Genomic DNA, 17,611 nt, shown 5'->3' with positions numbered 1-17,611 from the left:
TCTCTCTCTCTTTTTTTTTTCTTTCCCCTCGCTTGCTCCAGGTTTTACTTCTGGTTGCCTGTAAGGGTTTTGCTCCTCCCTTCTGAAATCCTATATTAGCTGTGGCCAAAGCTGGGTAAGAAACACAGCTCATTGTTGGCAAGTGCCGATGAGCCTCGCAGAGGAGTGAAAAACAGCTCTGGGGCTGCGGCAGCGATCACAGCACCGTCACGTAAGCGCCGAGGAGAGAGCCGGGGAAGCCCTCTCTATGCTGGGTGACTTTTACTGACTGATTTCACCGCCACCTTTGAAGCAAAAGAAGAAAGAAGCCGGGAGGTGAGTGCGGCGGTTCTTGTGGCTGGTGCCGGGTGTCCCTTTTGTGTGCAACAGGAAAAAATGTGACTGTTTAAACACGCGAGGAAAGGTATTTCTCAGCTGCCTGGCTTTGCCTCCGTATCTGTGCATTACTGTATTTTTACCAAAATTCTGACTTCAGTCCGAAAGTTGCTTGACAGCGGCTAGGTGGGACTTGCCGATTCTTTGCTTGTTCCCCGCAAGTTAGCGAGTGTGCCGTGGAAATCCGCTGCCTTCCCTGGCGAAGCCGGGGGGCTCGGGCGCGTTTTGAACGTGCGGGGAGGAGGCGGCTGTTGCCGTATGCAACCCTTTCCGCTGATAGGTATGCACAAGTTGGAGTGGGAAGGCGTGTTGCTTCCCGGATTAGCGGGGGGACTGGGATTTTCGTACCGCAGGCTCCCCTTTTATTTTTTCCTTTGTACTCGGTAGGATATTTCTTTTTTTTCTTTTTTCTTTTTTCTTTTTTTCTCCTCGCTTCCCCAGTGGAAGAGAGGACGGCGGGATCAGCCAGGTCGTTTCTCCCAGGGCCGGGTAGATGCAGCCGGTCCGGGCGAGGGCTGCTGGATGTCCGAGGGTGTATTTTCCTAATGTATTGGCACGCTGACTTTCCAGGTGGGCAATGGCAGACCACATGATGGCCATGAACCACGGGCGATTCCCCGACGGATCCGGCGGGCTTCACCACCACCCCGCGCATCGGATGGGCATGGGGCAGTTTCCCACCCCCCATCACCACCACCAGCAGCAGCAGCCGCCGCAGCAGCACGCCTTCAGCGCCCTCATGGGCGACCATATACATTACGGAGCTGGGAATATGAACGCGAGCAGCGGGGTGAGGCACGCCATGGGGCCGGGCAGCGTGAGCGGAGGGCACCCGGCCGGCAGCATGCCGCCCCCCGCCCGCTTCAGCGGCTCCCAGTTCATGGCGCCCCCCGTCGCCAGCCCGGGAGGGCAGCTGAGCGCCAGCATGCAGCTCCAGAAGCTGAACAACCAGTACTTCAGCCACCACCCTTACCCCCACAGCCACTACATGCCGGACTTGCACCCCGGCAGCCACCAGCTGAACGGCAGCAGCCAGCAGCAGCATTTCAGGGACTGCAACCCCAAGCACGGCGGCGGTGGCAGCGGCTTGCCGCCCGCCGTCCCCCACGTCCCCGCGGCAATGCTGCCGCCCAATGTCATAGACACTGACTTCATCGACGAGGAGGTCCTCATGTCCTTAGTCATCGAAATGGGGTTGGATCGCATCAAGGAGCTTCCCGAGCTGTGGTTGGGACAGAACGAGTTTGACTTCATGACAGACTTCGTTTGCAAACAGCAGCCCAGCAGGGTAAGCTGCTGATTCATTTAAAACAAACAAAGGACTTTCTATCGGTGCGAATGAAAACATTCCCCTAGACACGGTGTCTCACTTTTCAGGGCTTGAAAAGGTGAGAATCTGGAAAGCAGAGTCAACTATGCGCTTGTATATTTTTTTTTTTTTTCTTAAATCGCTGCCACTTTTTTTGTAGCTTTGACATTCACGTCCCCTCCCGTAGTAATAATTTCTAGCGAACTCTGCCTTTTTTGTTGGTCGCCCCCCTCCCCTCCTCTTTTAATTTCCTCGCAGTAACGTGCCCATAATTCCCACAGTGCTGAACTGTTAGATATTAATCTTGGCAAATTGCTTAATCTTGTGGATTTTGTAAACGATTATTTCCAATTACTTGAACTGCATTCAAATTCTGAGTGAACAGGGGAAAAAAATTGCATTAGTTGGTTGCATGAACTTTGAAGGGCAGATCCTACTGCACAAATGCTGCCATCTTGCTTAAATTTTTAACTATGCATTGCAGTGCAGACTAATTTTTTCTTTTTTTTTTTTTTTTTTGAATACGCTTAAACTGGAAGCTTAACAGATGTGGGCCAAACCTTTCCAGATCAGGAAAAGTAATACTGTTACTTAAAAGTCTGCTACCCATTCCCCCTCCCCCATATGTACAGACAATAATATGGCGTGGATGGAATGTTGACTAGTGGCAACCATTTCACAGATTTTTTTTTAATTATTATTTTGTTTCTGTCTTCAGCATTTTGACACTGTGCTAATATAGTTTATTCAGTACATGAAAAGATACTACTGTGTTGAAAGCTTTTCAGGAAATTTTGACAGTATTTTTGTACAAAACATTTTTTTGAGAAAATATTGTTAATTTATTCTATTTTAATTTGCCAATGTCAATAAAAAGTTAAGAAATGCTTTAGTTTTTCTAGAAGTCATTTACCAGTATTTTTCTTCAAAACAATTCCCCACTGTCCCTGGTAAGTAGAACATCTATCTGTACAACCGTGTTGGTGTGCAAAAAGACATTCCAAAATAGAAAGTACACTACACCCATATATATGTCATGGTGAACTCGGTAGGTGAGCGGGATTTGAACATAATTACAGCATAAAGCCTCATACGTAACATTGTAATATGCCTGTCAGTGTGGTTTTATGAAAAATAAAGTTGCCAAGACGCAACTTTTTTGTGACTTGCCAACATACTTGCTTTAAATGTAGTTGTTCAGAGTTATGATGCATAAAGTATTTATTATATTTATCTATTAAACTTGTAATTTTATACATCTTCTTTCATTTATATAGTAGACTTTGTTTTTTGTATATTTATTATCTCACCTGAAAGAGCTGTGTAAATGACCAAACGCTTAACATGCAAGTACTTGGAACTTGGGAAGGGAGGGTGGTGGGTCTGGTCCACCCCTCTCACCTCACCTGGTTCACACGGGAAATTGCTGCATCAATCCAGATCTGCATTCACCAGAACTGTGTTTCATTTCCAGTGCCCTAGAAGAAGGGGCATGTATCCCAAAAATACTCCACCGTGGTACATCTCTGACCCCTCTCTCCCAGAAATTGCCACCAACTAAAGACGCTGAGACAAATCCATACAGATCTACTTTAATCTTTGGCAGAAAAATGCCCATTATTACAAGGCAATTGACATCTCTCTCCTTTAGTGCCAACTGTTGCAGCCTTCTGCCCCCACTCAGCCTTTGGCAAAGCTCCCATCTAAGTTATTACTTGGGTGAGGACTGCCGGATCAGGACCCTAATAATACATGTAATCCCATTTAGCCGCGCTTCCAAAGTTAAATACAGGAGCGACACCACCATGCTTTTTGCCTACTTTTCCAGCCTCATCTTCTGAATGTATTAGGAAGAAAAACAGCATGGTGGATGTAGTTAAATTTTAAACCTGGGCACATAAATGGACGAAGATATCACCACACAATGGGAGTGTAAATAACAGTGTTTTCCATCAAGCTGGGAAATTAAACTGATTACTATTGCTAAAATTGCCCCAGCTGGTGAGAAAAGTGATACTTGGCCTTCTTTGTATTACAGATGTGAGGCAGCTAATATGTTTTATGAATATTAAAAAAAACAATGCTTGTATTAAAGTATTAGCAAAACTAGAAAAAAGGAAGTGTACACTTCTGGGAAAACCCGATGATAAAGTGCTCTCTGCAGGCAATAACAGCCTGGTCTTAGACAACTCACAGCACCCAAGAATTTAAAAAAACCTCCTGTTTGGTTTCAGCAAGTGTTTGCTAATGTTTTGTGACAGTAAATTTAACATCAAGTGACAGTGAATCATAACTTATCAACTCACCAATAATGTAAAAGGGTGTTTAGGAGAATACTGCTGTAGTTTTAAGAGCCATTGCCCAACTTGCCACTATGTAAGTCCTTTTCCCATTGTAAGGCTGTTTGATCTGTACACATTGCATTGCCCTCTTTGATTTTTCTGATTCTAATCAACTTCTTATAAAACAGACTATCAAATTATGTGCATACCAAATTGCATAGCCTCCATGATCATCTAAAACAAAAGGGAATACTCTTGCCTTGAAAAGCACTTTTGCTTCATGAAGTTGGTTAAACAACAGATTCTTCACAGTTGAGACATCACTGCTTAAGTCTGTCAACATTAAATCCTTCTGTATAAGTTTTTCCAAGAATAGACCATTTCACGGGCACTCTGGTAGAGTATATTTGCATACAACTCCTTGTGAAACTCCTGAAGAGCTGCTGCCTCTAAACAAGAGCAGCTAGTGAAAGCACTGGCTTTGAGCAAGGCATCATCAAGGATTTTTACCATCTCTTAAAAGCACACTCCAGGGAATTTGCAAAACAATCATATTGCCTAGCCTGTCTCTTAATTTCTAGTGAGGAGTCAGATCCCAGTTGGCAGCACAACTACGTATTTTCCTATTCATAATGTCATCCACCAAGCAATATTGGGGGCCTGACCCTCATCTTCCCAATGTGAACCCCTTGGCAATGCTCCCACTGCTGAAGCAGTAACAGGCCTCCAAGCAGATCCTCTCTAGCCTCCACACTGTTTAGAAATACACTCAAGTCATTTATTATTTGAACCCAGAGATTAGTGGAAAATGCAGAGTGACCCAGTTTTCCAGCAACCGCCAGATCCTTGCGAAGGACGTTGCCGTGTTGCGTCTCATGAAGTTGCTCTCAGCGCAGGAAACTTGACCTCTGTACTTTGGCTGTTTTTCAAGAACTTCCAACACAGTACATGAGATCTGCTCCTCTTTAAGCCGCGGCCGTAAATAGACGCGCTGCTTTATTTGGAAGGCAGATCAGCCTTTAGCCGCCCCGCCACGCAAGACGCGCTCGGTGGAAAATTAGGCGCCGATTAACGCAATCCTCTGCCTTTTTCCCTGGGAATAAAGAATGCACGGGTGGGCGCTGGGGCGGGCGGCGCAGGGGGGGCAGCTGCCCCCTAACCCACGGGGGCCCATCGCTGCACGCCCGGGCCGGGAGCGCTGCGAGAGGCCCGGCCCGGTGCGGCTGCCGCAGCCACCTGCGCCGGGCGGCCGGCGGCGCCACGGCTCCCCCGTGTGGGCGGCCGCGCTCCCTGCCACCGCCCTCCGGGCTCCGCGCAGCCGACGCCGGGTGCGGGGGGCGAAGGGGCCCGGGAGGGGCCTCTCGAGCCGGGGAGCTCGGTCCGCGCTGCGGTGTTGGGCTGTGCGAGGTGTGCGGGAGGGAGGGGTGGGTCGCAGCCCACAGCGAAGGGACCCGGTGCCCGTCACAGCCCTGCCCGAGGCGCCCCGGAGGCCCGGCCGGGCGGGTGGTGCCCGCGGGCGGCGGCGCTGCCCGGCACCCTGGCCGCACGGCCCCGCACAGTGTGGCAGCTCCAGGGGTGCGGGGCCTCCTGAAATTCCTCGGCGAACCTTTGTGAAAACACGCCTGTTGGTCTCAGGTTTTATTAAAAAAGAAAAAAAAAAAAGTTATATAAACGAGGATTATCCCCTACTTATCTTGTCTTGCTACAGGGATTGGAAAATTCCAACATCTGGATTTGCAGAGTTCCTTACATTTGTTTCTTTTTTTACTTACTCTTTTTTTTTTTTTTTTTTTAACTTTTCTCTCCCAGGAGATGTTTTCCACACTCCAGATCTGCTAGAGAAGTTGGATATGAAGACCGGTGGATCGCTGCTGTTAAGCTGGGCACATGTCTGTGGAGCCACATAACACTTCCCCGGGGCATGGGTAGCTTCTGTGTCAACGTCTTGCTATAGGAGCCATCCTGTTCCTGACCTGTTCCTCCTGCCTTCTGCCTCCACTGCCTCCTGCCTGTGCAGCACAGCAGGGCTTAATGTGTGAGCTGGTACCCAAGAGACTGATACCTCCTTGCATTAGAAGCCTTACCAAAACCAGAGTGGGCACGGGCATGAAGGGAAGGGAAATTAAGTCAGAAAAAGCAGCTCTTGTCCCTGGCCCAACAGCTATGCGTTTTGAAGCCTTCATTTCCTCTAAAATACTTGCTGCGGTGCCACCACAGACAGGAATGAGAAATGCCAGTGTTACAGATCTGGGCTACACACACCGACCTTAACCTGATCTATTTTTGTCTCATCACTCATAGGGATAGCAGCGTGAACAAGGACTAAGTAACATTGACAGGAGCTGTTTAAATGATAAGACAAAGTATTTTTTAAATAGTCCGGACAAATCTCTTTGTCAGATAACACTGCATGTCCAATAAAACTAGGATGAGGAATCAAAGGAGTTTGGGACGCAAGTTAGCAGCATTTTCTCAGGGTTTCATGTATTCTAAGTGTATCATTTTGTCAGTACAGAGAAGGTATTTTACATAGTTTCTGAGAATGTATTTACACATTTCAATATAGTGCCACTATTGTGTTCATGCACAAGATAAAGCTGAGTCGCAGTAACTGCAACAATAACGAGATACATCAAATGACTGAACAGATAAGCTGCTGTTATGGTAAGCTCTCTGTTATTCTGTTTGGCTCATTTTAGAAAGAAATTTGCAACACCAGGTTTTTAATAAAGATGGCTCAGGTATTGCAGTCCTTCTCCATCTGCTGTGCCCTTCCCCCTCTTAAAAAATTACAGGAGGGCAGTTTGATCACAAGCTTGAAACAGAATTTGAAAGACTCATATTTACCGTGTTAAAAATAGGCAAAAGATTTTCTAGCTTGTCAGGCTTTGTAAAATGCTGACCACTTTTCTCACCTTTTTCTTTCACTGGACCATTTTGTTACCACTGGGCCATTTTGTTATCTCTGTCTATTGTGGTGTTTATTTTATCAGCAATAAAGTAAAATAAAATAAACTTTCAGAAGTGTGAAGCTCCTAAAACCGTGGCTGAAGTTACTAGTGTGAGTACACAGCATTTCTTAAGCTCAGACCCTAAATATTTAGCAGATTCTCATCCCAATAAGATGCTGAAGATGCAGCTATATGCATGCAGTATTGACCAAGAGCCTCCTAACAATTGCACTGTGACTTTTCCACTGCAGCCTGCTTTGCTCAAGCTGGGGCACTGTGCAAGAGAGGGTGAAGTTTCTGAAAGTCTATAAAAGATCTTATCTGCTGCTATTTAAATGGAGGTAGCACAGAGAATTTCAGATTTCACTTTCTCTCTCTGCCGGGATAAGTATTTAAGGTCTTGTTACTCAAAATGTTTTCTGTTTTCTTCCAGCTACGTTATTTAGTCTAATAATTGATTTTATCTGTGTCTACAAACATCATACAGCTATATGTCCTCCATGAACTTTATATGAAGTAAAGTATGTGTTTAAAGGCAGGAATGGATTCCTGGGATTTTCCAGCAGTAGGAAATGACACCAAGATTCTGCACGTTTGCTTTGTACAGAAGCGAATTAATTATGTTTTGGGTTGCTTCTGGGTTGGTTATCAGCAGGCTGCAGTAAGGCTATGATATGTTCCAAAAAGGAGATGAAGGGCAAGGTATGAACACAGGTATGGAGATGCAGTAGGCAAAACAGAATTAGTTACCATCATCTCTGAGAAGGTTTTAGGGGACAGGTCTGAAAACCAGCCAGCCCTAACTCACAAGCTATACACAGGTGCCTGTCTGTGTGGAGTGATGGGAACAGCTTGGTTTTTGCTGTCATGTCTGACAGGGCAAAACATTATACGCTGAAGAACTGGAGAATCTGAGAAAACGTGACATGTTCACAGACCATTATTTACAACACGAACCTGAATTTGCCCTGGCAGAGGTAAGTGAGCAAAGCTCCCATTGGATGGAGCCGATGAAGCCTGCGGTCCTGTGTGCCAGCTGCTCTGCTCTTGGGGACAGACACGACAAACAGGGAACAGTCCCATCTCCAGTCAGTCACCACACTGGAAACCATCACATCCAAAACACGGACTTGAAGCCTGTGCTCAGTCCTGCTTCTAAAAACTACCTTCCTTCTTTTTAAACCTCCTGTAATCCAGTATCAGCCTCGTCCGGCGGGTTTATTTTTCAGTGGCCAGGACACACCACAGACCTCGTATTTTCTCTTGCCCTCACTTCACTTTCACCAGTGTGAAAACAAGCCACTGAAAGCATTTTGAGGCGGTGTGTGTTCGCTTTGGGATGCCCCGTCAGCCAGTCAGCCAGTGTGGTGGTTTATTGCAGCCATGCCCCAGGATGGCAGGGGAGGGTGACAGCTGGTCTGTCACAAGTCACCTTGTGTGTGACTTTGCCCTATAAGGACAAGAGCAACTTCTGACGGGCATTTCACCCCGTCCCTGGCTCCACAGATGGGGACGTGCTGCAAGGCAGCCGCTGTCCCATCCCGTGGCTGCTTTTTCTCTTTCTTTTCTCATATTTGGAGACGGGGACCCCTCACCTCGTTTTTTAATCAAACGCTTTACGTGAAAGACAGCAGTGCAGAGATAATAACAGAGGTTTTTGTAAGGAGCTGTTTAAATTGTTGGTACTTACTTCAAGGGATTTCGTGTCAGTTCACATTTTACATATTGAAACAGGGCAGGAGTAATTTAACACGACAGCTAAACATCGAAGTGGCTGAGAAAGGCTGCGATACTCGGAGCTTGTCCACTAGGTGTAGCTGAAGCCCTGCATTTCTTATTGATTAAAGTCGTTAAGAAGAGCGGCCTTTTAATTTGATTTATTGCATACGTTTTAACGGAATGAAACATAGTCAAAGTGAATAGTGATGGATGCTTATGAAGCAGAGCCTTTACCTAATGCAAGAACTACAACTCAGCAATTCCACATGCCATCACAAAAATTAGGTTAATATGCACAGGGACTTTTTACTCTGGTTCCTCTAGTCCAGACCTTCTAGTCCAGGAGTCTTTTTGACATGGTTCATTTTACATGTAAATATCACAAGCGGTGAAGTCCTCCAATAGAGTACCTGAGTTTGGCTGTGTGTTTTTTCCCCAGGCTCTATTACCAAGGGCTGTATTTAGAAGGGGAGGTTGTCTCCACAGAAACCAATGAAGCAGAGCACTTCTAAATTCCAAAGCTGAACTCTCAATTAGTATTTTGGCCTAAGAATGAAAGGGAGAATACTTTGCTTCCTTCTGTCTCCCTCAGATCTCTCTAGGTCTTTCTGTACATAACAGCTTTGCCCTAAATGATACCTTCATGGCTATGATTGAAGATAAGGCAAAGCAAGGAAAATCCTGGTGCATAAGCCAAGTTCAGGAGGTCCGTTCTCCATTTTGTTTGGTTTTCTTACATTTAGCTTTCAAAAGGTAGTGATCTTGATTTATGAATTGTGAAGATTAACTGGTATTAAGTTTATTATTCACCTGTGATTTTCCCAGATAAGTTTCATCACCAAAATCTAGATCAGTAATACTCTGGGTCTAGTTCTGGCCTAGGTAACGGCTTGGCCAGTGGTGTCCAAGTCAAAAATCAAGGCCTGACTGATGGCTTACCTAGTATAGCCATACCATTGGGATCCCTTTGGAGCACTGGCAATACTTTATGCCAAAACTGTATTCATATTCTAACACAGTTATTTCAGTTTCCCCTAAGTCACCCCACCAGTGTCAGTGGGCCTAAAAGTGCTCTGGACACATGTAATTTAATGGAACTTTATGGAACTTTTTTCCACAGAGTAAGTTGAAATGACTTGAAAATGTCTTCTTTCTTATTTTTTAGTTTTGTTTTGATTTGTATATCACCCTGGTAGCAGGTGGCCTTTAAATACCCGAAACGGAAATGAGGGTAGATGAAAGCTGAGTTAGACGTTTTCTGCTAAATCTGATTGACTAACATTTTCCGTTGTTTGTTTTTTTTTTTTTTTTCCTCCACAAAAATGAACAGCTCCAAACTGCTTTTGGTCAGTGGCTTTTGCCAGCCTTTTTCATTGTAAGGAAATTGCATGTTACTTTTTAAGGAAACTTAAGTATATGCATATTTCATTTTCATGTATGCCACATCTTAGGGATATAGACACTTTTGTCTTTCTGATTATTCTGCTAAAACAGTGAAGAGATGGGTGTAGATAGTATTTAAGAGCCCAACCAATACAGATTGCCAGTAAACCATCTGTTGTTATCGGAAGGGTTTCATACTTTCCTTTAGAAAGGCAAGTTTCCAGCTTATACCTGCTTGTGCCAGCAGTTACCAGGTTCATGATTCCTCAGCGTTTTTTGGCCTGAGATGGATGATCATGCTGAAATGCTTCATTTCTCTCTTCTTCCACTTTTTGATGAAGGTTACCCAGAAGATTGATAACCTGTGGTATCCTTGACACCTGACAGTCTAGGAAGAAACAAGATGACAAAACAGGACTTTGAAACTGATAAAGCTTCACAAGGACCCAGCTAGTCGAGCATTAGTTGGTGACATGAAAGACAAGACAGAGCAAGCCAGACTTTAAGGAACTGTATGTTCTCCTTGTTTGCTCTTAGATGGCACATAGGAGGTTTCTTGGGGAGACACTGCCCAGTGTGCCCTCCAGTAGCTTCTCCTTGTTGTGACTGGCAAGTAAGTGAGAAAGAATAGGACTACAGAGATATTTTTCTTTTTTTTCATTCTGGTTGGTGAAACAGTCCACAGACTTACAAATAGAGACTATGGTTCCAGCCTGCTCTGCTAGCCAATCTCCTAGTGAGAAAAGATTTACAGCATAGAAGCTGACACTAAAAAGTCAATCAGAAAGCAGGCGCTTGCTGTGCCAGGAGGGTACAAGAATGCAACAGGAAGGTGGCTCTGGGGGACTTGCCCACTGGTGATCTTACAAGACACGAAAGGCAGATGGGAGACAAATGACGAGAAGAGAAGAAAAAAAAAAAAAAAAAGAAAACAAAGTGAGAAAAGGTAATAGTTGTTATCCATTAGAACAACAATATGATAGCCCTGGAATTTTATTTACATTGTCCCGTGTGGGCTGACATATTCACAACCCCCAAAATGGCTCAGAGATCTCACAGATAGCTTATCAATTTAACAAAAAATCAGAATTTCAATTTTCCGCCATGTGAATTACAGTTCTTTTGTACAGGGAAGATTAGTTTATACTGGCTAAAATTTAGGCTCTCCAGTCCTGTAATTTACCTAACTTAGCCTTCCTTCGTGCAAAGCAGGTTGGTTTTTAGATCATCTTTATTCAAGCTGACTAGACAGGTCCTATGAATTTCACAACTGATACAAACCCTTTGCAGAAAGTGAAGGCATATACATTATGTAAAGACAATGACCATTTTTGTGAGTTGGACCTCCCCTTCACTCTAAGCATGCAACTCTGGTCCTCATGTATAAAGGAAGCATACCAAAATTAAAGTAGAAAATAATCCGAGCACATCTTGTTCCGGCCTGTATGACCTTGGGCAAGTCATTATTTATTGTGTGTTAACATGTAACACTTTATGTCTCAGTTTGCCCTTTCAAATAATGAGTACAATGTGCTCTTTGCAGTTCAGTGCTGCTTGATGTTGAACTTGCTTAATAGATTATATTAGATCCTTGCATGCAAGCTACTACAACACAAGTGGAAATCACTACCACAGAAGTTTGTTCCTACATCTTTAATTCAAAAAGTTTTATCTGAGATAACCCACAGATAACCCTGATTTGTAGCAAAATACATTTTGGGCTCGGAGAACAGAACTAATAGCCAAAGAAAAAAATAATTAATAAGGTAAACAGTAACTAGTATTGTGTCTTGCAATGCTGTAGAAACACAGACATTACAGATTGGCTGATGACAATTTCAGAGTATTTGAGTGCAGTAGAATTGTTCTCTCTGATTCCAAGCAGGGTGCTAAACCGTTGATTTTTCCATGGTTCAGCAATTCCTCATACTCCAACTGGTTTGGAAGTATCCAAATCACATAACTGCTCTGAGGCTATTGAGAAGCACTGCGATCTAACCCATCCTCTCTTTTTTGAGTGCTGTTAGAGGAAAAAATACTTTTAAAATTCCTAACAGTAGTAGTAGAGTTTTGGAGACACATCTGAAGATACCTAAGACTAAATATTATGCATATATCTATCTGTATTTTCAAGTCCAGGATCTAAATTAGAAACCAATTTGCCTTGCACAGTAAATATGACTTGCACAGGCTTTTAATGTACACAAAATGAGTATTTACTGTATTCTAACAAATTTGTGACATTGGTGCCACCTCTCATATTCATCTTTCAGCTTTGTAAAATACAAAACTCACTCTCAACTGATCTTTATTCTTCCTTTCATCTCTTGGGTTTTATTTTCTTCTTTGCTCATTTGGTCCCCCAAACATTATGTTTACAACCTAGACATCTAGAAAACCCTTATAAAAAAAATCCAATTAACACCATTTCACCATTTTGATCTGTCAATGCCAATATTCTTTTTGCATCCTTTTGCAGTAGTGATTCTCTTCCCATGTGTGTCTTAAAATAGGTCATTGGTGTTTACATCAGCAGCAGTTTTAGGCATCACACAGTAGTGCTGCCAGCTCTGCACAGCACCACGTGGCTCCCTCTGAACTACTAGTTCATCAGTCATCCTGTCATTATCCTATAAAATAAGGTTCTCATTAGGACTTATTTCACAGTCATTGCCTGTTTTATTTTGCCCCTTCTTTCTAAACATCTTTATCTTTCAGCACAAATGTCCCCCTCATTTCTAAGTTTTATCTCAATCTGTGTCATTCCCATTGTGTGAGTCCCTATTCTTCCCTCCCATAGTATTAAAACAACCTCAGTGTTGCTGGACTCCTTGCACGCCTCAGCTTACTTACGACTATCAGCAGAATTTGGACCTTGTCCTTTCCAGAGAAAGATTTTTGGCCCCCATTATAAGATGCTTTACTGCCCATGTACAGCCCAAAAAGCTGAGACAGCAACCTTCCATTTCTAATTTGCTTTATTCTCTGTGCTGCTCACCAGCAGGTGCTGCTTGGGAAATCAATGGCCGTTCCACACATGGAGCAGCTGCAGGACTGAGCCTTTAATAAGCCAGCTCTAGCAGCAATCTGAACAAAAATGTTGCATATTGGTAATGGAACTCATGCAAGTGAACATTACTTGCAAATGGAAAGGACTAGAAAAGGAAGGGAAAGACAAAAAGCCACCTCATACAAAGCAAGTCAGTTTACATTGTCTTGCTGGAATAGATAATTCCTTCTCTACAGCTCAGCCTTGACCAGTGGACCTTTGGCATTTAAAAGACTTCTTCCAAATTGCACCTGATATGTGATTTACAGCATGATCATATCTGAATTAGGCCCAGAGATTTCCCCTGGCAGTTTCACAAAATGTCCAAAGTTGATGATTGACTTGGCTCAACTCTGTTCTCACAGATTGTCATTCTTACAGAAGGCCATTTCTAGCTAGAGGGGCATAATTTTAAAATTAGATTAAAATTAGACAGTTTCAGGATTCAGTACCTTTTTGAAGCTTCATACTAGTTTTCATGTTAGTTTAAAATGGTGTAAATCAGCTGTAACTTCACTGCAGTACCAGAATAACTGGAAACAGCTAATACTGCTCTTCTGCTTCCCAATAAATTACCTGTATATACTGGAGAAGAGTAGTTTCCAAACTGCAGAGATACATTCAGGTGTGACTGCATGCCTCACCTGAGGGATTCTTTTACCTTATGTGTGAATTTTCAGGTGAAGCTATTCTCCACTTTGCAAACTTCTTCAAATAGCATAACGTATTTATGGAGAGTCTCTCTCTTGGGCAAGCTGAAGCAGTGGAAATTGCCTGGAGAAAATTGAAACCCTGATAATTGATTTTGCTTGCTCTTAAGGTTTCAAAAGACTTTAATCTTTCCAAGAATAAATCAAAAACTGTTCAGTAGCATACCATGGGGAATTCCTCCAGATTCTTAGAGTGGTTTCCTTGCTAAATTTCAGAAATTATATTCTTAGTGATGTAGATTAAGAATTAAATTATTTGCTTAAAATAGTTAAGTATGTTGCCTACTGGGATTTTCTGTGTCAGCTAATTTGGTTGTGTTATTAACTGTCATTGGTAGCCAGGATCTTTGAGCTATAGAAGAAAAAACCTGGCAAACCTCAGGTATACAACAAACCCTTCAGGCCATAAAATCTTATTAGAAGGCAAATCATAACCTCCCAACCCTTTAGAGATTGATTTGGAGCTAGGAAATTTGTAGAAAATTGATGCAGTGTGGAACACCTGCTTTATGTATGCAAATAAATGCTTTTTTCTTTTTTCCTTGACATAGGACTAAGCAAGAGAAATTATTCTCAAGAGGTCATAATGCAAAATGTCTGATTGGTCTAGATGTTTACAAAATTTCTATAGAAGTAAATTAAACCAGTTGGAGATTGGTCTTGATGGGCTTTGCACTGAGACCTCATAGGACTCCCCCAGCATTGGTTCAGTCAGCTTCTGACTTCTAGCACCTGCTCACACATCACTATGCTTCTGTATCTCAAGACCTTTATGAGGGCTCTTTCTAGATTCTACTTGTATGGTTTACATTATGTTTATTTCTAAATCCTTCATACATGCTATACTTTGTATATCTTACATACCTGCTTGTTACTATATATTATCATGCTGTGTAATTATATAATGACATAACTATATTATGGTACATATTTAAACAGAATGGAGCAATTTTATTTCCAATATAATTATCTGAAGTACTGGTATTGCAGGAATTGGTTCTGCATGGGTACAATATAACTTGAAAGGCCTGTATCTTTCCAAAAATAAACCAGAAACTGCTCAGCAGGAAAACTGTTAAGCACTCCTTCAGGTTCTTTGTGGAATTTCCTTGCTAGAATGCACTGAAGTGGCAGGCTGTGTCAGGCCATGGCAGTTCCCTGCAGTCTGCATCCCCATGTGTGACATGATGGGTACTGGTTGTCTCCAGATTTTCTTGTGCTGCTGGCAAGTGTGATCCCATGGAACAGAGCAACTACAATTCACAGAGGAGTGCAGATGGTTCTTTTCTGGCCAGCGCAAAAGGCAGGAGACCCTTCCCAGCTTCTTCACTTTCTGTCAAGAGACTGGCCTGCAGGCCAAATCAGTCTGTATCACTTTCAGCGGATATTAGGGCTTCTGCAGAAACTAAGCTTTTGTTCGGGTGGAAAAAAAATTAAAGGCTTGCCATTACTTGTGGGGAAAAAAACCAACCAAACAAAAACAACCTTTTGAAAGCACCTTTAACCAACATGATATTGCCTTCAGAGAGAGTTTACATTTTTTTAAAGCCTTTGAGCATTTGAGAGAGTTTAACTGACAGTCTTTTGCGAAAACTTTCCCATAGCACACAAAAAGAATACATAAAATCCCTAAAAATAACTGTTGTCAGTACGCCCTGATGTCTCAAGGACGTGACCAACTTCTCACCACCCAGTGAATCCTTGAGTGTCATTCGAGCTGTGATAAGAGCCTGCATGCACGCTGTCAGGCTGTTGCAAGAATGAGCTAACACGTAATGGCTTTAACCCCAGTGAAAGAAAGCAAAGCTAAACGTGTTTCCTTGTGTTTGTCAAGGAGTGCAGATATACTGGAGTAACTTTCTGCAGCTCATCTGTTGCTTAGCTCCTTGGTAGCTCAGTTGTGCTTTTTGGTCTCAGAAACCCTGGAGCTGGTCTTATTTCAAAAGAAAAATGAACAAGGGACTAGAATAGGAGAATTTTCCAGTCAAAACAGAAGGAGTACAAGGAGCCCACACAAACACTCTTATCTTCTCTGGTATTCTGCTCACTCACTCTGCACTGTCACAAACAACTCCAGAGCTCTGTCTTCTCTCAAAACACGTCCAGCCGGTTTCCAATGCCCTCCAAAAGATTCTAAACAGAAGCCTCTGACCTTGCAAGCTCCCTTTCATTATTATTATACTTAAATCTGTGACTTCCTAAGGAGCACTACTGAGCCACCACCAGTGTCTAAAGAAGGTCCAAAGAACTGATTTTTCCTTAAGCCATGATGCCCACACACCCTTAGATAATATGAGCTGCCTTTTCCAAGTAGATGAATAAAAATAATGAGAAATCAACCCAAGTATGTTCTTTCTGCCCCACAGACACTGTCTCCACAAATGTAGCAGGACTTTTAGTCTTCTCTAGTGTAAGTCTGAGATGCTGCTCACATATGGACTATTCCTGAGCCAATAGTTCTTCATACTGAGCTGCCCAGTACTGTTTACTCTCATAACCCTCGTAAATGAGGTGCAAAACATTTCTAGATCCTCTAGTCCCATGCAACAATTATTCCATTTGAAGGCTTACTCCAAATAATTGTAGCATACCTGTATTTTTCCTCCTGTCATTGTTCTGAGCCTTATTATTTTTCACTGGAGTCAAAGTCCCATTTCTCTTCGCATAGCCCTGATTGCCACTTCCAGTATGAGCCCTATTGCTTCTCAGTTGTTTGTGTATTTGTGCATTAAACTGACCTACATCTCTCTCTAAGGAGTGGGCAGCAGATGGTCCTTAGGCCATCTGGCATCTCAAGATGCTGCCTGAGTGGCTTGTGGGTTACAGAAGTGGTAGATGCTGGTTGCTGGATAAACAAGATGCAGCTGAGCTCCCTAGGGAATGCTCTGCTTGTTTGTATAAACAACTCTGGGCCAATGTGAGCAGCAAGGTAACATGGAAATAGTAGGTCAGACAGATTATCTTGGCAGCAGTGAGAACATCTGTTTGGGAGCTATTGAGATCAGGGAGACAGCTACACCAGCCAGCTCCATTAGCACTGCTGCCCCAAAGAGAAACTGGTCAATTCACTGGAGAGGCACCACCATGACTGAGGCTGGAGCACTTTTCCCTTTCCCCTGAGGCTGGGGAAAGTGAGATGTTCAGCCTGGAGAAGAGACAGTTTTGGAGGCCCCTAACTGCAGCCCCACAATACCTATGAGGAGATTATCAAGAAGACACAGACAAGCTCTTCATAGGGCTGTAAAGTGGGAGGAGAAGAGGCAATGGGCACAAGCTGAAACAAGGGAAGTTCAGGCTGGATGTAAGGAGAGACTTTTTCACCATGAGGACAATCAGGCAGGAAAACAGACTTCCCAGAGAGGTCATGCAGTCTCCATCCTTGGAAGTTTTAAAGACTAATATAAAGCTCTGAGAGACCTGGTCTGAGCTCACAGCTGAGCTTGCTTTGAACAAGAGGCTGAGGTAAAGACCTCCTGTGGTCGCTTCCAGACAGTGAGTCTATGATTAAGAATCAGTCTAGTTTTTAACAAATCCTGCCCGTATCCCATTCCACATTATGGAAATCCAGCCTGGTCTTTCTGGTGCAGACAGAAAATGTACACTGAGTTTGACCAATCAATAGTCAATACTGACAAATTTTACACAGCACGGCACATTAAGTCATTGAAGGATTAGGACTTAATTTTGAAGGGCAGCAGCTGTGTATGAATGCTTCCTTTATTTTCTCTTTCTGTGGGCCTGAGTCTCTAATCTCTTGTGCTATCTCTGTCAGAGCAGGGAATAGCCAGCAGAGCTGGTTTAAGCTGCCAGCTCGCAGGCAGCCTCCCTGCTCG

General features: G+C 43.4%; 1 protein-coding gene across 1 annotated transcript; it reads left to right on the top strand.

Annotated features, from left to right (window-relative positions):
• The first annotated feature begins 282 nt into the window (after window positions 1-282).
• Window positions 283-2,626, top strand: CITED2 (Cbp/p300 interacting transactivator with Glu/Asp rich carboxy-terminal domain 2). Its single transcript, XM_080342130.1, has one exon. It carries the CDS (start codon window positions 953-955, stop codon window positions 1,673-1,675), a length of 723 nt encoding a protein of 240 aa, XP_080198256.1. The 5' UTR covers window positions 283-952; the 3' UTR covers window positions 1,676-2,626.
• Window positions 2,627-17,611: the final 14,985 nt, after the last annotated feature.

This window comes from Nesoenas mayeri (genome assembly GCF_963082525.1).
Source record: "Nesoenas mayeri genome assembly, chromosome: 3".
Taxonomy (NCBI): domain Eukaryota; kingdom Metazoa; phylum Chordata; class Aves; order Columbiformes; family Columbidae; genus Nesoenas; species Nesoenas mayeri.
Note: the sequence above shows the minus strand (reverse complement) of the source record. Positions and strands in the feature narration are given on the sequence as shown.

Coding starts and splice junctions, on each gene's coding strand:
- CITED2 (XM_080342130.1), top strand. CDS start 953: ATGGCAGACCACATGATGGCCATGAACCACGGGCGATTCCCCGACGGA.